We start from the raw sequence: 21977 nt of genomic DNA on the forward strand, positions 1-21977 counted from the left end.
TTTGCAACAGTTTCGGACAAAATCCGACGGATTTGGTTGCCGGAATAGAATGGAACATCACCTGCGCGATCCTGTCTTTGGTCACTATGATACAAAGGCTTGAGGTTTTCCAGATCCTAGCTATAGTTGGCTTGGCAGCCATGATCACATATAACAGTTGGAATTGGTTTCTAGTCAGTCCCGGTGCATTATGATTTAAAAGTGATAGCCGAGGGTCCGGTTTAAACAAATAAGAGGGTGCAAAGATTCTAACAGACCAGGTCCACCAGATGTGTAAGTGTGTGTGTGTGTGTGTGTGTGTGTGTGTGTGCGTGTGTGTGCGCCTGGTTTGTTAGAACCACAAAAACATGTGAGTTCGTAACTTGGGGCAAATGTGGTTATTCTCACAGGGACAAGGTACCATCTAGGCAACGACTTATGAGTTGTTTCCAGGGCTAACACAATCTGTTACACTATGAGGGTTATTTACAAAAGGCAAATCCACTTTGCACTACAAGTGCAAAGTGCACTTGAAAGTGCAGTCGCTGTAGATCCGAGGGGGTCATGCAAGGAAAACAAATAACAACAGCATTTTAGCCTGCACACGATTGGAGGATGAAATCAGCAGAGCTTCCCCTCATTTCAGATCTACACCTTTAGATTTAGAGCGACTGCATTTCCAAGTGCAATTTCAAGTGCACTTTGCACTACAAATGCCTTTCGTAAATAAATCCCTTTTGTGTGTGGCAAGCCAAATTTCGGTCCAGTCCTGTCTCCGAGATTTTTTTCTTTTTTCTTTTTTTTTTATTTATTTTTTATCTCCAACAAATTAATTTTCAGGCAACATTAGATTTGTGCTTTTAGAGCGTGACTAGACCATGACAGCCACGGGCTGTTTTTTATTGAGCTCTTCCTTGATTTCACAAATAAAACTCGATTTTCCCCCACAGGATGAAATGCAGTGAGTTTACCCATTTATTTACAATAGGTTGCTTCCATTAAAATGTATTTGACTTTATTGTTCCTCTGTTTTCCTTCCCTCCTTATAGGAAGACTTGAGTGAAGCTGTGGTACAGGGTGACACACTCCCGGGTCACGTGGGCACTGCTTGTCTGCTGTCCTCTTCTATCATTGAGACAGGAAAAAGCAATGGTGTCATCACACTCCCAATCATGAGCAGGAACGGCAGGCAGGCTCTTGGAAAAGTTCGAGGTATCTAATTTTTTTTTTTTTTCCCAGGGTGTGTGTCCAGTTGTTGACACACACACCAAGTGTTTGTTTGTTTTTTTGTTTTTTTACATTTTCTGGGCATCTTTTCCGTGGGAAGAGAAAATCTGCAATTTCACACCACAGCCTACGTTGTAACCAGCAAAAGAAACGCCAAGCCCACTCACTTTTTCAGTCTCCGACACAATTACTATTCTGAAAGGAACAACAGCCCGTTGCATAATACGCCAACCAGTTCAGACAGGGAGGTGTTGTCAGCAATGTGCCCTGGAACTTTGTGCTGTGTTGCTTAGAGATGTAAATCCACAAACTAATCACATACAAATATTTAAAATTAGCTGGTTAGATCATCCTGATTGTAGCCTTTATGGAAATAATTTCCCTGAAAGAGTTGTGTCGTGGGCTTGGTATTTTTAGGGTGAACAACTGTTGCGTTGTTGTAATTTTACTAGAACATTTGTTTCTTGCTTGTGTGCCATAATTTGGGCATCAGTGGTTTAGTGGTCCGTGCCTTGGAGTGCTGGGATCCCTGGTTAATTCTAGTCAAAATGCTCTGCGTAGCGTTTATAAACCAAATTCACCAAAGGAAGCCCTCAGAGATCCTCTCATATGGTATACTGCTAAAATTAAGCTATTGAAGGTACAGTATCTCACAAAAGTGAGTACACCCCTCACATTTTTGTGAATATTTCATTATATCTTTTCATGTGACAACTCTGAAGAAATGACACTTTTCTACAATGTAAAGTAGTGAGTGTACAGCTTGTATAACAGTGTAAATTTGGTGTCCCCTCAAAATAACTCAACACACAGCCTTTAATGTCTAAACCGCTGGCAACAAAAGTGAGTACACCCCTAAGTGAAAATGTCCAAATTGGGCCCAAAGTGTCAATATTTTGTGAGGCCACCATTATTTCCAGCACTGCCTTAACCCTCTGGGGCATGGAGTTCACCAGAGCTTCACAGGTTGCCACTGGAGTCCTCTTCCACTCCACAGTATGTCACAGTACATGTTGGCATTCATGGTTCCCTCAATGAACTGTAGCCCCCCCCAGTGCCGGCAGCACTCATGCAGCCCTAGACCATGACACTCCCACCACCATGCTTGACTGTAGGCAAGACACTCTTGTCTTTGTATTCCTCACCTGGTTGGTGCCACACACACTTGACACCATCTGAACCAATTAAGTTTATCTTGGTCTCATCAAACCACAGGACGTGGTTCCAGTAATCCATGTCCTTAGTCTGCTTGTCTTCAGCAAACTGCGGGCTTTCTTGTACATCATTTTTAGAAGAGGCTTCCTTCTGGGATGACAGCCATGCAGACCAATTTGATGCAGTGTGTGGCATATGGTCTGAGCACTGACAGGTTGACCCCCACCCCTTCAACATCTGCAGCAATGCTGGCATCACTCATACGTCTATTTCCCAAAGACAACCTCTGGATATGATGCTGAGCAGGTGCACTCAACTTCTTTGGTGGACCATGGTGAGGCCTGTTCTGAGTGGAACCTGTCCTGTTATATCGCTGTATGGTCTTGGCCACCGTGCTGCAGCTCAGTTTCAGGGTCTTTGCAGCTTCTGATAGCCTGAATGAATGAAATACTTGTATAGCGCACAATGCGAACTGAATCGCCTCTAGGCGCTGGGCCATCTTTATGTAGAGCAACAATTCTTTCAGATCATCAGAGAATTCTTTGTCATGAGGTGCAATGTCGAACTTCCAGTGACCAGTATGAGAGAGTGAGAGCGATGACACCAAATTTCACACACCTGCTCCCCATTCACACCTGAGACCTTGTAACGGTAACGAGTCGCTTTACACCGGGGAGGGAAAATGGTTAATTGGGCCCAATTTGGAAATTTTCACTTACATGTACACACGACCGGACTTTACGGCAGAAAAGGTCCGATGGAATAATTTCATCGGATATTCCAATCGTGTGTGTTTTTTCATCTGACTTTTTTCTTTAAAAACTGACGGACCGAGAAATGGAGCATGTTTTAAGTCTTTCTGACGGAATCAATTCCTATCGGGAAAACCGTTGGTCTGTATGCTATTTTCCGACGGACCAAATACGATGCAAGGGCAGATATTGGCTACTGGCTATTGAACTTAGTTTTTCCAGTCCCGTCGTACGTCCTCACATTCAAAACAAACAGACTTTGGTGTGATCGTGTGTGGGCAAGTCCATTCGCTCGGAACTCCGTGGGAAAGACCGTCAGTTTATTCTGATGGAAAGTCCGGTCGTCTGTATGCGGCATTAGGGGTGTACTCACTTTTGTTGCCAGCGGTTTAGACATTAATGGCTGTGTGTTGTTATTTTGAGGGGACAGCAAATTTACACTGTTATACAAGCTGTACACTCACTACTTTACATTGTAGCAAAGTGTCATTTCTTCAGTGTTGTCACATGAAAAGAAAAGATAAAATATTTACAAAAATGTGAGGGGTGTACTCACTTTTATGAGATACTGTAAGTAGTGAACAATACAGTCCAACTAGTCTTTTGCATAAAACTAAGAATAGTCAATTTATTGATGCCTCATTAAAAAAAAACAAAAAAAAAAAACAAAAAAAAAACAGTGGCTATATATCAAGCATATAGGTTTACATATGCCCCAGTTCTATGACAGAAAGCTGGTGTGGATGATGACGCACACTGGTTCCCAGTGATGGGCAATCGGAAAGAGAAGAAGAAACAACCGTCAGCATTGTATAGCACTGACAATGTAAACCTGATGCAGTGAATGCCGGTGCTCCGTTGGGAAACCATGGACTGCTGGAACTGGAAGTCTTACAGTGACCACTGCAGAAACCACAGCTGGAAACGCCAGGGAGTCGCAGGCTGGAATGTAAGCCAGAGCTGTAAATAGGCCATCTCCAAAACCATGCATTTCGGGACGTGCCACTTTTTCAGACTAGCTACATTCAATAGCTTAATTGCAGCAGGAATACATATGAGAGGATCTCATGAGCGGTGCCAATGTACATATATAAAGATCACACGGATGGTGCTGATTCAGCCATTATTATTATTATTATTATTATTATTATTATTTACATTGATTATACCATTTCCAATTTCAGTTGACTTTATTCTAATAAAGCCAATAAAAGGTTATTCCTGTGAAATGAGAAACTCTTTCTGCAAGTACTGGAAGCCAAGGACTCCACTTGATGTCGGACACAGAGGAGCCGGCAACTCCACCACTACTGCAAAGTAAGCTGCGTAGTGTTTATACCCGACATATAGATTGAAGCAAATAGTCATTGTTACTTAAAGTCTATGTAAAACCCTAACCATGAACTTCTCTTGTTTTTGCTCCCTTTTGGTATATTAAATATAAAATTAAAAAGTTTTTTTTTTTTATCATATTCAAGAAGTGCAAAATCATTTGTTTGATCCTGCAAGGAATCCATTGCTGTCATGTGCACTCTGTAGTGTTATCTCAAGCAGTCCTATTAGCCCCGCCCAGTTCACCTTTAGACTACAGAACATCTCCACCTATGTTATGGAGATTGGAAAAGAGGGGCGGGACTGGGCGCGGGGTGTCCTAAAATGGTTAAAACAGTTGTAACCCTAAAAAATAAAAAATAAAAATAAAGATCCTGTTCCTTTTTAAAGCACAATATACCACATATTACTTCGTCATTTGGCCTTCTCTATGCTGTAAATGCCTGATTGATCCTACCTGTTCCTGTGTCCCCCTGTGTGTGCTAACAACATACTTTGGGGGACAAGTATTCAAGATCGTGCTGCTATAAGACCATCGAACAGAACAAATAGATTACAGCACACACATACAAAAATTACATTTAGATCATGCAAGGCTACTTGAAACACCTGAACATATTCCAAAATATGGGGATTTGACCACACTATATGGTCACTTAGTGCTAAGCCCACTTACTGCGTTAAAGTACCCTATTATCAGTGGGTCCTACGCTACTAATAGAATAAAAGATCCTGTGTCTCAACCATGGGAGACAAACTCCTGTGTGTGTGCTGACAACAGTAATCATGGCAGCTAATCCCTGATACCGTGGTCAGTTTACGTGTCTCCATCAGCCCACTGTCAGCTATTGAGTCAGTGATGATCTTCAACCCCCTTCCTGCTGCTATTCTGTGTAAAATAACACTGTGTAATTACTAAAATCCTTTGTTATGTGCAGCAATGTTACACAGCGTTTTTTGTTTTATAAAAATGATGCAGCTCAATACCAGGCAGAGCAACGCTGTAGGGTCATGTGACCGCACCCTTTGAAAAAGGGTATTGCGCTGCATAATTTTTATTAAAACAAAGACGCTGTGCAACATAGCTGCACATAATAGAGGGGATTATTGTAGTAATTGCACAGAGTGACTTTACAACCAATTTAAGCAGACAACACTGCTGCAAAAGTAAAGTGAGTGTTGTCACCCAAGAACAATACATTTTACTGACATAACCACCAGGTGCAAATAAGGGGAAATTCATACAAAACCACCTTCCTTTTTTTTTTTGTTTTTTTTTTTGTTTTTGTTTTTTTAAATTAAGTTCGTTCTTGAGTCTCCAAAGACAACGGGGATGCTCAATAATTTTGACATGTCATAGCTTCTTCCTAAATTGTATCTTCACAGGGTGTTAAATTAGCTGAAGCTGTGCAGCCCATTTAAAATGTATCTGCTTGCTAACTGTAGAATGTTCTCCACCTCCATTCTCTATGCTCCAATCTGTGTCTAGAACTTGCATACAGAACACCATTCATAGAACTATACTGTAAACCAGGGGTGCCCAACCGCTGGCCCGCAGAGCCCTCTGATGTGGCCTGCAACCTCCTGCTCTGGTATGGGGGCTCAGAAAGCCCAGATCGTTGGTTCCCAACCTGTCATCCCAGAGCATCAGTGTGAAAGCAGCCTTAGGCTCCTTTTACATTATCGGACAGAACAGGTCCACCTGTCTGTTTTTCAGACCTCCACTCACCTCTATGGTGGACTTGTCTGTTTTAAACCCGCTTGCCTCCTATCTGATCTGCTGAAAAAAAAACAAAAAAAAACAAAGTGATCCTTCCATCTGGGGGGATTGGAGGGCCCATTGAGTAGAGCAAGCTGTGTCCATTCTGCATATGCAGAGAACACAAACCTGCCATCCGCCAGCTCCCCTTATTGTGGCCCGCGACCGGTTACCAAATCGCTGGCCACCTCTGCTGTAAGTGATGGGTTGTTCCTAGTCGATTCAAATAATCTTTCCACTTCAAGACAATTATTCAATACAACAAAGAAGGCAATCCTTTTGCGGTTTTTCGCACAGCCTTTACAATAAAATTGTTTATTGTTCAAACCATTTAGTGCCATCAGTTTTTTCTTTTTAAATGATTATCAATGGTTGTAATGTTATGTTTATGGTGAGTAATAGAACAAGGATATATGAATGCAGTTATTTACCGTTTTTTATTTTTATTTTATTTCCAGATTGGCCAAAGTTCGAGAAAACACAATAGCATCATTAAAGAGTGCCGCCAATCATGTAAGTTTTTTTTGGGTGCATGTTTTATAATACTTTGTCTTACCCAGTATTGCACTTGATCATACTAAATAGGACCTCTGTGCTAATGGTATAGTACTAAACAATGAGCTGGTCATGTATTCGGAAATTAGCACCTTGAAAACTGTATAAAGCTGGCTTTATCCTGAAATGCAGCCTTTCCTACTCGTCTTTGCTTCTGTTTACTATATGCTTTATTCAAATCTGCATACCTGTGAATAAAGAATGGATAGCTGGATCCATGGGTATAGAGGTGTCATTTTAAGTTTTTTGGTTACTAAATTTGGGGCACAGGATTTGATTGCTTTGAACTATAGTTTTCTGGAAATGTTGGAGATAATATCATAACTAACAGGGTAATAATAACTGTGATTATTTTGTTGTCATTTTTATATTTCTTGCTATTATTTATTTTATTTATTACAGGTACTTGTATAACGCCATCAATTTACACAGTGTTTTACATATGAATTATATATTCACATCAGTCCTTGCTCTGAAGAAGTTTACAATCTACGGTCCCTAAGGCCCCTTTCATACTGGGGGCAGTGTGGGCGCCAGCGGTAAAACTGCGCTTTTTTTTAGCACCGTTTTAGCAACGGTATTCGGCCATTAGTGGGGCGGTTTTACCCCCCTGCTAGCGGCCAAGAAAGGGTTAAAACCACCACAAAGCACTGCTGCAGCGGCGGTATAGCCACGCTGCCCCATTGATTTCAATGGGCAGGAGCGGTGGAGGAGCGGTATACACACAGCTCCTTCACCGCTCCAAAGATGCTGCTAGCAGGACTTTTTTTTTTTTTTTTTATTTTTTTTTTTTTACCGTCCTGCCAGCGCACCACTCCAGTGGGAAAGCCCTCTTGCTTTCTCACTGGAGTGTGAAAGCGGCTCTTTCAGGGAGCTTTGCAGGCGCTATTTTTAGCGCCGTAGCCCCTGAAAAACTCCCCAGTGTGAAAGGGGTCTTGCTCACATTCATACATATACATACTAGGGCCAATTCAGACAGGATCAAATGAACCTACCAGCACATCTTTGGAGTATGGGAGGAAACCAGAGTACCTGAATGAAGCACAGGGAGAATATAAGGAATCTGTTTTTCCTGACTTTGTCCTGAGATTTTCACTGCCCTGCCCTACAGCACAACCAGGTGGATAACACTCTTTAGGCCTCATGCACACTGGACGTTATATTAACGTTCTAAAAATGCCAGTAGCTTTGCAGTGAGTTTTTCAAAGTTTCTGCAGTAACGTTTTTTAGCAGTAGCTTTTTTTTTTTTTATTTATTTTTTTTGTCAATGGATCACAAATGTTAAACACTGGTGAGCCGTGTTTATCAGCGTATTTTTTTTTTTTTTTTTTTAAGTGTTTTTTGACGTTGGAGCGTTTTTACAGCTGGAAAACGCCTCTCAGAACCCACTGAGGTTGGGCGGGGGGTTTCAGCCCAAAAAAAAAACGCTGCAGTCAAAAACAGTTAATAACAGCCTATATGTGCATGGACACATAGGATAACATGCTGGAGAGTTTGAGTATAGAAAAAAACATCTGAAGCCAAAAAAGCAGCTGTAAAAACGTCCAGTGTGCATGAGTCCTTTACAGTTAGATTAGTTAACCACTTCCGGACCGCCGCACGCCGATATACTTTGGGGACAGACATCTTTGTCATGGCAGCAGCTGGCTGCCATTAACCCCGGTATCCCTGTGTTCGGCCGGCGTGTGGGGAAGATGGGCCCCCACCCATCTCCATGACACTGCAGGGCGGAAGCAATGTCAAAACATCACTTCCGCCCATAGCTCTTAAAGGGCCATTTTTTTTTTTTTTTTTTTTTTAAATGACTATTTAGTGTAAATATGAGATCTTTTTGACCCCAGATCTCATTATTTAAGAGGTCCTGTCATGCTTTGTGAGAGTGAGAGCAATAATTCTAGCACTAGACCTCCTCTGTAACGCAAAACATGCAACCAGTAGAATTTTTTAAATATCGCCTGTGGAGATTTTTAAGGGTAAAAGTTTGTTGCCATTCCACGAGCGGGCGCAATTTTGAATCGTGACATGTTGGGTATCAATTTACTCGTCGTAACATTATCTTTCACAATATAAAAAAAAATTGGGCTAACTTTACTGGTGTCTTATTTTTTTCATTCAAAAAGGGGATTTTTTTTTTTTTTTTTTATAAAGTGCTCTTGTAAGACCGTTGCGCAAATACGGTGTGACAGAAAGTTTTGCAACGACCACTATTTTATTCTCTAGGTTGTTAGGGGAAAAAATTTATGTTTGGGGGTTCTAAGCAATTTTCTAGCAAAAAAACCTGTTTTAACTTTTGAACAACACATCTGAAAAAAGAGGCTCGGTCTTTAAGTGGTTAAAGACTTGACTGTCTGCTGACAGGACAGTAAAAACTAAGCAGAAGACTGAAGAGGCCACATCTCTCTCCCCCTCTCCATCAACCTACTCACTCGATTATTTCTGGAGTTAGCTTAGCCTCATTAATGGAATTCTTTTTGCTTTTGATGCCTCATAGCCATCTTTTTCTCTTATTTATTGGCAGTGCTATAGCTGCCTGCTGTTATTGCCAGATAGGTGAGATCAGCATTATTCATTTCAGAAAGTATTCTTAGAGATCCATTTCACTCATTTTACAATCCTAATTATCTTTTTGGCATGCAGGGCCAATTTACAAATTTATGAAATCATTAACCATAGTTTCAGCATTTTTGTTCAGTTATATTCCTACTTTTTTACTAATGAACATATCGGCCTGAATGTCACACCACTTCCTTAAACTGAATCTAAAACCAAGTTCATAATATTTCCTCCTCCACGTGCCCCTTCCCCTGACTTCTCTGTCAAGATCAATGGCACAACTATCAGTCTTTCCCCACATGCCCAGGGTGATGGGGGTAACCCTAGACTCTGAACTGTCCTTTCAGGCCCACATACAATCCATGTCCAAATCATGCCGCCTTAGCCTCCGTAACATCTCTTGAATACGCCACTTTTTAACCAATGACACCACCACTGCATGTGGAAGGGAATTCCACATCCTTTACCGCTCTTACAGTAAAGAACCCTCTACATAGTTTAAGGTTAAACCACTTTTCTTCTAATTTTAATGAGTAGCCACATGTCTTGTTAAACTCCCTTACACAAAAAAGATTTATCCCTATTGTGGGGTCACCTGTACAGTATTTGTATATTGAAATCATATCCCCTCTCAAGCGTCTCTTCTCCAGAGAGAATAAGTTCAGTGCTCCCAACCTTACCTCATAACTAACATCCTCCAGACCCTTTTTTTCGCTTTGTTGCCCTTCTTTGTACTCGCTCCATTTCCAGTACATCCTTCCTGAGGACTGGTGCCCAGAACTGGACAGAATACTCCAGGTGCGGCCGGACCAGAGTCTTGTAGCACGGGAGAATTATCGTTTTATCTCTGGAGTTGATCCCCTTTTTAATGCCAATATTCTGTTTGTTTTGTTAGCAGCAGCTTGGCATTGTATGCCATTGCTGAGCCTATCATCTACTAAGACCTCCAGGTCCTTTTCCATCCTAGATTCCCCCAGAGGTTCTCCCCCCAGTGTATAGATTGCATTCATATTTGTGCCAGCCAAATGTATTTTTTTACATGTTTCTACATTGAACCTCATTTGCCATGTAGTTGCCCACCCCATTCATTTGTTTAGATCTCATTCCAAGGTTTCCACATCCTGTGGAGAAGTTATTGCCCTGCTTAGTTTAGTATCGTCCGCAAATACAGAGATTGAACCCCATCCCCATCCTCCAGGTCGTTTATTAACAAATTAAACAGGATTGGTCCCAGCATAGAACCCTGGGGGACCCCTCTACCCACCCCTGACCATTCCGAGTACTCGCCATTTATCACCACCCTCCGAACTCGCCCTTGTAGCCAGCTTTCAATCCATGTACTCACCCTATGGTCCATGCCAACGGACCTTATTTTGTACAGTAAACATTTATGGGGAGCTGTGTCGAATGCTTTCGCAAAATCCATATACACCACGTCTACAGGCCTTCCTTTATCTGGATGGCAACTCACCTCCTCATAGAAGGTTAATAGATTGGTTTGGCAAGAACAATTCTTCATGAATCCATGCTGATTACTGCTAATGATACCGTTCTCATTACTAAAATCTTTTATATAGTCCCTTATAATCCCCTCCAAGAGCTTGCATACTATTGATGTTAGGCTGACTGGTCTGTAATTGCCAGAAATGTATTTTGGGCACTTTTTAAATATTGGTGCTGCATTGGCTACTTCACACAGGCTTTAACTTGTATAAGAGCAGTGTGAACAGCAAGCTTTGAAGCTTTTAAAGTATCATTCAGCTTCTGTTTGTAAATGTTGAACACAGATCCTAACAGGAGTGCTGATTGCCACTTTTTAAACCAGCTGCTAGCAGGCTCCAGCGTTTCTTGAAGCTTGTTGAAAGCCTGCTTAACCACTTTCAGACCGGACCATTTTGCTGGTAAATGACCAGAGGTCTTTTTACACTTTGGCACTGCGCTGCTTTAACTGGTAATTGCGCGGTCATGCAATGTTGTACCCAAACAAAATTTGTGTCCTTTTCTTCCCACAAATAGAGCTTTCTTTTGATGGTATTTGATTGCCTCTGCGATTTTTATTTTTTGCGATATAAACGTAAAAAGACCGCAAATTTTGAAAAAAAATGATATTTTCTACTTTTTGTTATTAGAAAAATCCAATAAACTCAATTTTAGTCATACATTTAGGCCAAAATGTATTCAGCCACATGTCTTTGGTAAAAAAAAAGTCAATAATTGTATATTTATTGGTTTGCGCAAAAGTTGTCACATCTACAAACTAAGGTACGTTTTCTGGAATTTACGCAGCTTTTAGTTTACGACTGCCTATCTCATTTCTTGAGGTGCTAAAATGGCAGGGCAGTACAAAACCCCCCCAAATGACCCCATTTTGGAAAGTAGACCCCCTAAGGAAATTGATAAGAGGCATGTTGAGCCCATTGAATATTTTATTTTTTTGCCTCAAGCGATTGAATAATGACAAAAAAAAAAATTTTTTTTTTTTTTACACAAAGTTGTCACTAAATGATATATTGCTCACACATGCTATGGGCATATGTGAAATGACACCCCAAAATAAATTCTGCTGCTTCTCCTGAGTACGGGGATACCACATATGTGGGACTTTTTGGGAGCCTAGCCGCGTACGGGGCCCCGAAAACCAAGCACCGCCTTCAGGCTTTCTAAGGGCGTTACAGTTTTGAAGGCCATAAAATGCCAAGATGGCACAAACCCCCCCCAAATGACCCCATTTTGGAAAGTAGACACCCCTAAATTTAGGGGTACACTAGTGAGACTAGGTAATAAATGGCGGGTGCCCTGAAACTATAAAAAAATAACTAACCAACCAGCGTCACCTGTAAGTTATATGGTGATCACTGGTGAAAGGGTTAACTAGGGGGCAATTAGGGGGCTTTATGCGGTAGTATATGGGGGTCCCTGGCGCTATAAAAAGCTGCAGCGAACCTAAATACCTACCTGCCTAACTAGCGTCACCTGTGACACTAATACATCGATCAGAAAAACGATCGCTTATTAGGCTGGGTTCACACTGGAGCGATGCGGGAACGCCACGAATGCGCGGCGGGTTCCCGCATCGCATGCCTCCCGGCGGCAGTTCACACTGCCCTATGCGAACTGCTGGGAGTGTCAGTGAAATGTTACTGACACCCCCAGATCAGTTCGCATATCGCAGTGCGATCTGCAAACTCGGATCGCATGGTGTGAACACCCATGCGATCCGATTCTGCTGCGGGCCAAAAAAAGGGTTCCGTGCGAATTTGCGGCGGGTGCGGCGAATGGCTGAACTCGAATCGCACAGAGATCGGATGTGATTTGCACTGCAGTGCGGTGCGAATCACATCCGTTCTCATAAACCGCTGCAATGTGAACCCAGCCTTAGTGACACTGGCGACGGGGGGTGATCACGGGGTTAAACCTTTATTGGGGGGGTTAGGGGGGTACCTTAGAACTAAAGGGGGCTAACCCTAACTGCCCTAACAGTTATTAGTCACAAATGACACCCGCCGGGTGATCAGGGGGTTAAACCTTTATTAGGTAATAAATGGCGGGTGCCCTGAAACTAAAAAAATAACTAACCAACCAGCGTCACCTGTAACAGTTATATGGTGATCACTGGTGAAAGGGTTAACTAGGGGGCAATCAGGGGGCTTTATGCGGTAGTATATGGGGGTCCCTGGCGCTATAAAAAGCTGCGGCGAACCTAAATACCTACCTGCCTAACTAGCGTCACCTGTGACACTAATACGGCGATCAGAAAAATGATTGCTTATTAGGCTGGGTTCACACTGGAGCGATGCGGAAACGCCGCGAATCCGCGGCGGGTTCCCGCATCGCATGCCTCCCGGCGGCAGTTCACACTGCCCTATGCGAACTGCTGGGAGTGTCAGTGAAATGTTACTGACACCCCCAGATCAGTTCGCATATCGCAGTGCGATCTGCAAACTCGGATCGCATGGTGTGAACACCCATGCGATCCGATTCTGCTGCGGGCCAAAAAAAGGGTCCCGTGCGAATTTGCGGCGGGTGCGGCGGGTGCGGCGAATGGCTGAACTCGAATCGCACAGAGATCGGATGTGATTTGCACTGCAGTGCGGTGCGAATCACATTCGTTCTCATAAACCGCTGCAATGTGAACCCAGCCTTAGTGACACTGGCGACGGGGGGTGATCACGGGGTTAAACCTTTATTGGGGGGGTTAGGGGGGTACATTAGAACTAAAGGGGGCTAACTCTAACTGCCCTAACAGTTATTACAGTCACAAATGACACCAATGCAAAAAAAAAAAAAAAAAAAAAATGACATTGGTGTCACTGTGACTGGGGGGCAGGGGTAATTGGGGGGGTGATCGGGGGGTAAAGGGGGGGTGTGAGTGTGCCTGGCATGTTCTACTGTGTGTGTAGAGTGTTGGTGCAACTCACGGATCCGCTCTCCTCCGTGTCGGAACGAAAAATACCGACACGGAGGAGAGAATACATCACTTCCTCTCCTGTGTTTACATTACAGGAGAGGAAGTGATGTCACCGGGGATTTCTATTCGCCGGGAGCGATCGCGAGGGGGTGGCCATGAATGAATGGCCGCCCCCTCGTCCCGGATCGCTCCCGGACGAAAACCGACCGCCGCAGGCACCGGGCGGGGGCCCGATTGGGCCCCCGACCCGCGGGAGGCAAGGGACGTACATGTATGTCCTTATGCCTGCCCGTGCCATTCTACCGACGTACATCGGCGTGCGGCGGTCGGCAACTGGTTAAAGTGACAATCAACACTCCCATTAGGTTATGTGTTCAACATTTTCAAACTTGAGCTGAATGAGATTTTAATAAAAGTTTCAACATTGCTTGCTGAAAGCGCTGCAGATTCTTTGTCAAAGCTTGCTGTTCACACTGTTCTTTTACAAGCTGAAGCCCGTGTGGAACAGGCCTAAAGGAGTAGGCTTCTTGGCAGTTGATAAGATAATCTGGCTACAATCACTGCAAGCTGCAAAATTAGCAAAAGAAAGTTGATTATTTGGCATAATATATTCTCATGATTATGTATTCAGATACTATATATAAAAATATGATCATCAATGTGTGAATGTATTAGTTAAAATTTAATTTTTAATGAATGCGCCTAAATAATTTTTTTCCTTAGGGGGCAGCCTATGTTGAGTTTGATGTTCATCTCTCCAAAGACCACGTCCCAGTGATATACCATGACCTCACATGCTGTATATCTATGAAAAAGGTAATGATCATCTTTAACGGTACTCTTTGGGGGGGTGTGCTTTACATTATTCTCACTGGGGTATTTTTATCCTCCAATCACTTAGCGTTTTGTTTTTCCTAAGTGATTGGAAATCCCCCGCCTTACCTGATGCTGTGTGGTGCACAGTTCACATACCCATCCAGAGTGGTCCTGCTGAGATCCTCTTTCCTGCAGCTGCTGCTCGGGTCCCATGCCATCTCCTGTGACATCAGAAGGTTGCTGGCTCTTGGGGTTCAGACCCTCCTGAAATCATTGGGAGGTTGCTGGCTCTACGGGTTCAGACCCTCCTGAAATCATTGGGAGGTTGCTGGCTCTTCGGGTTCAGCCCCTCCTGAAATCATTGGGAGGTTGCTGGCTCTTCCAGGTTCAGACCCTCCTGAAATCATTGGGAGGTTGCTGGCTCTTCGGGTTCAGACCCTCCTGAAATTATTGGGAGGTTACTGGCTCTTCCGGGTTCAGACCCTCCTGACATCATTGGGAGGTTGCTGGCTCTTTTCTGGGTTCAGACCCTCCTGACTTCATTCTCCTAGGTGAGGGAGGATGGGAGGGGGGTCGTCGGGTGGCAGTTCAAAAACTATATATTAAAGAAAAGTAACCTAAACAAAAAAAAGGATGGATATTTTGTGTAAATACGTAAGGAAGGGATCGAGATAAGGAAACATATTTTATTGGCTGAAGATCCGCTTTAAATTTGTCTCATTCTTAGCAATGTATTGACCTTGATGTAAATCTGTAGTTAGACGATGCTACTGAATTACACAAACGGAAGCTTTTACTTTTATCTCAGATTAGCTTTTAATGAAACCTGTGAACCTGTTTCTTGCAGAAAGCTAATGCTACATCTCTGGAGCTGTTTGAGATCCCTGTGAAGGAGCTCACCTACGATCAGCTTCAACTCCTAAATGTAAGTAACTTTTTTTGTTCCTCTAATAGTAAAACTGGGAAGGACTAATCCACAAGAGAGAGTACACCAACACTTCGATTGACCAGTTAAATTAACCACTTGGTGCCCGCTCTATACCCGAAAGACAGCTACAGCTCTGGCTTACAATGCTGGGAGGGCGTCCATGTATGGCAGGCTCTGTGATCGTCAAGTCCTTGAGACTCGGCTGATCACAGATCGGGTAAAGGGCCAATCACAGTGGGCCCTTTACCATGTGATCAGCTCTCAGTCAATAACATCTGATCAGGGAAATTAACAGAAGCCGGCTATCTGCTTTTTTGTTTTCCCTCACGCTGTCACGTGAGGAAAAGAAGAAAGCTGTTAACCAGCTTCTGTTATGCCGCGTACACACGAGCGGACTGTATGGCCTACTTAATCTGTCATACAATCCGACGGACAGTCCGTCATACTTTCGACTGAACGGACTTGACCACACACGGATGCACAAACAGTCCGTCGAAAGCTTGCGCGATGACGTGTACAGCATGTACGACGGGACTAGAAATAGGAAGTCCAATACACAGCAAAGCACCCTTCCGCCGTGTAAATCCTTTCTGAGCATGCGCCATTCTTAGTCCGTCGAACTAGCCTACTGACGAGCGGATTGTCCGCTGAAACCAAAGTACGACGGACAGAATTTCGAAAAATCCAAAATACTTAGTACGCCAGACTGCACGCTGAAAAAGTCCGCTGAAGCCCACACACGAGCGGACTGTCCGCTGAAATGTGTTTCGACGGACTAAGTACGCCATACAGTCCGCCCGTGTGTACGCGGCCTTAGAGTGAGATCTTAGTGCCCACCAGTGCTGCTACTCCGTGCCGCCTCATCAGCACACATCCGTGAAGGAGAGAAAGTTACCTGTTTGCAAAATGTTATAACTAAATATGAAAACATTTTGTTTTTTCAAAATGTTTGGTCTTTTTTTGTTTAGCAAAAATGGGGAAAAACAAAACAAAAACGTGGTGATAACATACCATTAAAAGAAATCTCTATTCGTGTGAAAAAAAAAACTATAAAAATTTGATATGGGTACAGTGTCGTATGACCGCGCAATTGTCATTCAAAGCGCAACAACGCTGAAAGCTGAAAATTGGCCTAGGCAGGAAAGGGGTATAGGTGCCCAGTAGGCAAGTGGTTAAGTAATTACTGCTTACCAGTGCATATGCCCCTGCCGACATGTCAGATTTTCACTTGCGACTGCATCTGCATCCACTTCTATGGGCTGCCTGCACACAGCTCCGAGGTGGATTCACATGCAGCAGACAGCGGCTCAGATTGGAGAACAGGTTTCATCGCCCGTCTGAATGAGCCCTAAAAATCACAGAAAGCTAAACTTGAGCAACCAAAATGTAATTTTAAATATGTTCTTCTATAGCAGGGGTATTGAATTAAAATGAGGTCCAGTCAGTAAAATTTGTATTCCAGCAGAGGTCCAGATCTCATGTTTGTGCTATGAGTCCAATTCTTCACATCAAACAGCACATCTTAGGCTAGATTCACATCTCTGTGGCTGGGGAACATGTGCGAAAATCGCATGCACTCCCAACCCACGAAGAAATGCGCTGCTTGTTGGCTGATGCGTGGGGATGCCATTAATTCGTAATGCCAACCCCCACACAGGCACGTTTTCACGCACACCAAGCTGGCCCAGATGAACCTGTTTCTTTACTAAGGGATGTGCCTGCTGTCGCTGCTGTATAAAATGTATGAAGCATGTTCTGCAACATCTTGGAAAACTCCTGTCTGCTGCCAGAACAAGAGAGAGTCAGACTGAGCACTTCTCACCTATTCACAGAAGCCTTGTATTTTCCTCTGGCTGGAGTGGAGAGGCAGTGATTTTCACCTTAGCCAATCAGAGGAAGCCCTTGTAATCATTGATAAAAAAAAAAAACACAAGGCTTTCTGTGAATGGCTGAGAAGCGCTCATCCCAATTCTGTTTTGTTCTGATAGGCAGATGAGAAGTCTTCCTAGACACTGTGGGAACACAGCGATACATAGGGGTTGATGCACTAAAGGGAAATAGACTGTCCACTCTGCATGTGCAGGTGCTCCAGAGCTTCGTAAATAAAGGGAAGCCCTGCTGACTTCCATCATCCAATCATGGGCAAGCAAAAATGTTGTGGGCGCTTTTTTGTTTTTTTTGTGGGATGTAATTGGCTGTTCTTTGCAAAGTGAAGCTTCAGCACATTTACTAAGCTCTGGAGCAACTGCTCTTGCAAAGTGCACAGCCCTATTTGCCTTTATTAAATCAGCCCCATAGTTTATACAGTGATGACAGTAGGCGTATCCCTTAGACTCCGTTCACATCTAGGTGTCCCGTATCGTGGGTAAAAACTCTGCAATTCTGCCTGCGATCCCAAATCGTGGCAAATCACGGGACGCACTTGCGATACCTGTCGCTTCCAATAGTACCACCGATCATAGAAGTTCTGGAACTTCGTTTGGGCTATAGGCATACGGTGATTGTTTGCGCAATTTGATATCACCTGTAACGTATTTCAGTTATCTTGCAAACCTGGCCTGTTGGTGGGCCCTGAGGACAAGGTTGATGACCACTGCTTTAGGGCATGACCACAGTAGATGGACAAATGTGCCTAGATCCTTCCCACACATCTGGCATAGGGTGGATTGGGATCTCTTATATCTAGATACCCTGAGGGGGGTGAGGTATGCCTGGTGAAGTTTGTAGATTTGGGTTAATCTATCGGAACGTTTGGGTGAAGCTGCCTTACAGGATTCCAAAGCTTCCTCCCATTCCTCATCCGCTATAGGTCCTATTGCCCTCTCCCAGCAGGGTTTGAGGCCATATGCTAGTTTAGTGACCACTGGGGTGGTAAATATATTGTAAAATGTAGATGTTCATTTTTGGAGATCCGTGTTTTTAACTATTGCCATAATGACATTTGGAGTGGGTTGGGGAAGGGACGTTGGGAATTGAGTTTGAGCCGCAAGCTGGACTTGCAAATATCTGTAAAGCATGTGATTTGGGAGTGTGAATTTAAAGTGGTTGTATACTCTTTTTTTTAACTTTTACCTACAGGAAAGCCTATAATAAGGCTTACCTGTAGGTAAAAAAAATATCTCCTAAACCTTTACGGTTTAGGAGATATTCCCCTCGGTATGCGCCGCTGACTGCAGCGGCGCATGCGCACGAGGGGATTCTCGGCCTGAAATTCCGGCAGTGTCCGGCCGGCCGGAATGAAATCTCCCGCGCGCATGCGCGGGAGTGACGATATCGCGGCTCCGGCCACTCACAGCGCTGGAGCCGCGATACCCGGAAGAAACGCAGAGGGAGCATGTCGGCTCCCTCGGCGTGGATCGTGCCAGATGTCGGGGCCTCGTTCTAAGGTAAGTATTTCATAATGAGCTAGTATGCGGTGCATACTAGCTCATTATGCCTTTTGCTTTGCAGGTGTTAAAAAAAATAAAAAAATAGCGGGTTAACTACCGCTTTAAGTGTATTAAATATTTTGAGGGTTCAGTTTGTGGTAAGTTGATGTAAATAAAGGACCCCGTGGGTGAACCAAAGGTCCACGTCAGGCAAATGCATGAATTCAGCTAGGTTTTTATTTTGCCACAGTGGGGTGTAATTATTGTAGCGAGGGATCTCCAATTTAGATGAAGCAATATTCCATATTCGTCTGTAGCGGTATAACAGGATATTCTTATCACTTCGTAGTCCTGTATTGCTAGGGCCTATTGCTATCGGGTATATTGCATGGTCGGTCTAGCCCACTTGGGACATATTAGTTGAAGAAACCTCTCACTATCTGTCTTATCTAGGTGGTATAGTTGGGACGCAATGTAGTAAAGGTTGAAGTCGGGCATTGCAGTACCTCCAAGATCAGTTGGATTTTTAAGTGCCTGCCATGCCAGTTCATGCCTGTTAGAACCCCAAACATAGCGTTTGAGGAGGGCCTCTATGGATTTGAAGTTTTTCAGGGGTAAGTATATCGGGGTGTGCCAAATTACATACAATTTTTTTTCGGAGGAGAATCATTTTGATTAAAGTTAAAGTAAAGTAAAGTGGCAAGCGGGCCCAGATCCTGAGTTTGGACTTCACGTGAGATATGAGAGGTTCTATATTTAAGTGAATATAATCTGTTGGTAATCTGTATACGTGTCTCCCTAGGTATTTTACGGTACTGACCCATTGGAGTGGTAGATTGGCCTGTGATTCATAATCTAGTATCTTTACAATACATGTGCTCCTATTTTATTGTTTCTTTTCAGCTGGCACACGTGACTGCACTTAAATCACAGTATCTTGATGGTATGTAACAATGTGCCTGCAAATTCTTTTGTTTTGGGGAAATGTGTTTTTGTGTGTCTTTTCACCTTGATCAATAATCTGTTGTCTTCATTACATTGATAAATAGATTATGAACCAATACATATGATTCATCAACCAGCACACCACACTACTTCACTCCCAACAGCTCTACATGGCTCCAAAGTCTTATTACATCAAGACCTGCAAGACCACAGTTGGCCTTGGTTCACGCCAGTGCGACTTGTCATGCGACTTGACAGTTAAAAATTGCATGACAAGTCGCACCCCATTTTCGGCAATGGAACAGTTCAAATTGTTATGACTCAAGTCGCAGCGACTTTGAAGGGTTCCTGCGCCATTCGCATTCGATTTTGATTTGTAAATGAAGTCGCACAGATGTCAGCAAGCCGCAAATGAAATCGCACTAATCTGCTTTGAAATCGCACTAAAGTAGCGAGAGTTCAAAGACGCACTTGTGTGAACCAGGGCTAACTATAAAAAAAAGAACAATGCATTGTAATCTCTAGTTTTCAAAGAATAAGTTCACCTTTTGGAACATCCTGTATTTAGGGTGTAACATGTTCCAGCTCCTGCTGCCTCTCCCCGTGAATTCCCCCTCAGCGAGACAGTGGGCAGAAGATCTTCTCCCCGCACCTACTGTCACTATTCAAAAACAAAGTGGCAATGCACAGCAGCATCATTCATTCCCAGTTTCCTGTGAATGAATCAACTACAAGTACAGTCAGCCACCGCAGCAGATGGCTTGTAGTTCTGAATGAATTTGCGAGGGTGCTGATGAGCGCACTCTTAATTCACACGGGCTGAAAGCTACAGGACTTTTCTGTAGAATTCTGACATTGTACTCCTGGTCTTCTGATCACAGGTTCAATGCTTTCCAGGCCCCTGCATGAAAAAATAATAAATGTTTTTTTTTCTGCAAAAATATATGCATTTGTTATTTTTCTAATAGGTAAACTTATCTTTTAAGTTCCTTATCTGATAGAAATTTGCAGTATGGTGCACTCCCCACCTCCTGGACTTTTACCTCACTTTCTTAACTGATTAAAGGTGACCAGCAAAATACAATCTGGCCCTACAATCTCTGCGTTATCTGATATATCAAATCTATGTAATGAGGACAAATCTATGTAAATCCGTTCAATTTGTATTTATTTACTCAGGACCTTTCAAAGCTGTTGGTAGATCATAAGGAGATTTCGGATAAGTTCACTTTAAAAAAAATAAAATAAAAAAAATAAATGCACATTTTATTTATTTTTTTTGCACAAAAAAAATATTAGCACAATGTAAGTTGTATTATATTTGCATAATATTTCACTGAGTGGCTGCTCTGATTTCACAGCTAGTACAGGGACTTCTCCCCATACTGCTGTCACGGGGTGGGGGTGGGGGGAGAATCGGACAGCGGCTGCAGCATTGGGAACATGTTATATGTTCCACCTTAAAATTGGGTGGAACATGTTCCCAAAAGTGAACTTATCCATAAAGACCAAAACTGCATAAGATCGGCAGTATGCAGTCAGGTTAAAAGTGTCTTCTAATGGAGAAAAAAAAACTGCATGCATTGTAGCACCATGCAACCGTCCATTAATCAAAGGAAACCTGCAGAGATGAATAAACCTGGGATGACCTGCTAGAAATGCCTGTTGTCTAGTTTTCCTGGTGATTTAGTGGCCTCTCTAAGCCTCTAAGCAATCATGCAGCAAGTAAAAAAAAAAAAGTAATGCTGGCATATCTGTATACTTGTACATAACTATCTGTTCCAGGTCAATAACACAAATTGATTATTTGGAAGAATAACCCTTTGATGAAACCCATTAGTTGACTACTGACCTTTTTTTTTTTTTTTCGCACCTCTTATTTAGACTCCTCTTTCAACTCATCCAAATCTCAACATCTGTGTTTTTCTCATTTGACTGCAAATAAATGCTCACTGCTATTTTTCTAACGTTTTTAGATTCTGTAGATGAAGAATGCTCTGTATCGGACAGCCAGCCTTTTCCTTCCCTTCAAACGGTAAAGCAATGTTTTCAAAACGTCATTTATTATATATCAGCTTGTGGGCTGTTGTGAACACACCATGTTCTTGGCTTCCTTTGTGGCAGAAAAAAAGCTATTCTGTAATCTCAGATTCAGAATACTTTATTAATCCCAAAGGAAAATTATTAAAATAGTTACAAC

The 21977-nt window shown here is 43.0% G+C and overlaps 1 protein-coding gene across 3 annotated transcripts in view; it reads left to right on the top strand.

Moving 5' to 3' along the window:
- The window catches only part of GPCPD1 (glycerophosphocholine phosphodiesterase 1), a 150983-nt gene that overhangs the window by 87993 nt on the left and 41013 nt on the right, over positions 1-21977 (top strand). For all 3 annotated transcript variants that reach the window (XM_077485504.1, XM_077485505.1, XM_077485506.1), the window contains exons 9-15: positions 1029-1191; positions 4298-4430; positions 6663-6717; positions 14444-14536; positions 15384-15461; positions 19736-19775; positions 21754-21812. In XM_077485504.1, coding sequence (XP_077341630.1) covers positions 1029-1191; positions 4298-4430; positions 6663-6717; positions 14444-14536; positions 15384-15461; positions 19736-19775; positions 21754-21812 — 621 coding nt within the window. The remainder of the gene's footprint in view (positions 1-1028; positions 1192-4297; positions 4431-6662; positions 6718-14443; positions 14537-15383; positions 15462-19735; positions 19776-21753; positions 21813-21977) is intronic.

This window comes from Lithobates pipiens, unplaced genomic scaffold (genome assembly GCF_037356315.1).
Source record: "Lithobates pipiens isolate NorthernLeopardFrog02 unplaced genomic scaffold, aLitPip1_a1.2 Scaffold_18, whole genome shotgun sequence".
Lineage (NCBI taxonomy): Eukaryota > Metazoa > Chordata > Amphibia > Anura > Ranidae > Lithobates > Lithobates pipiens.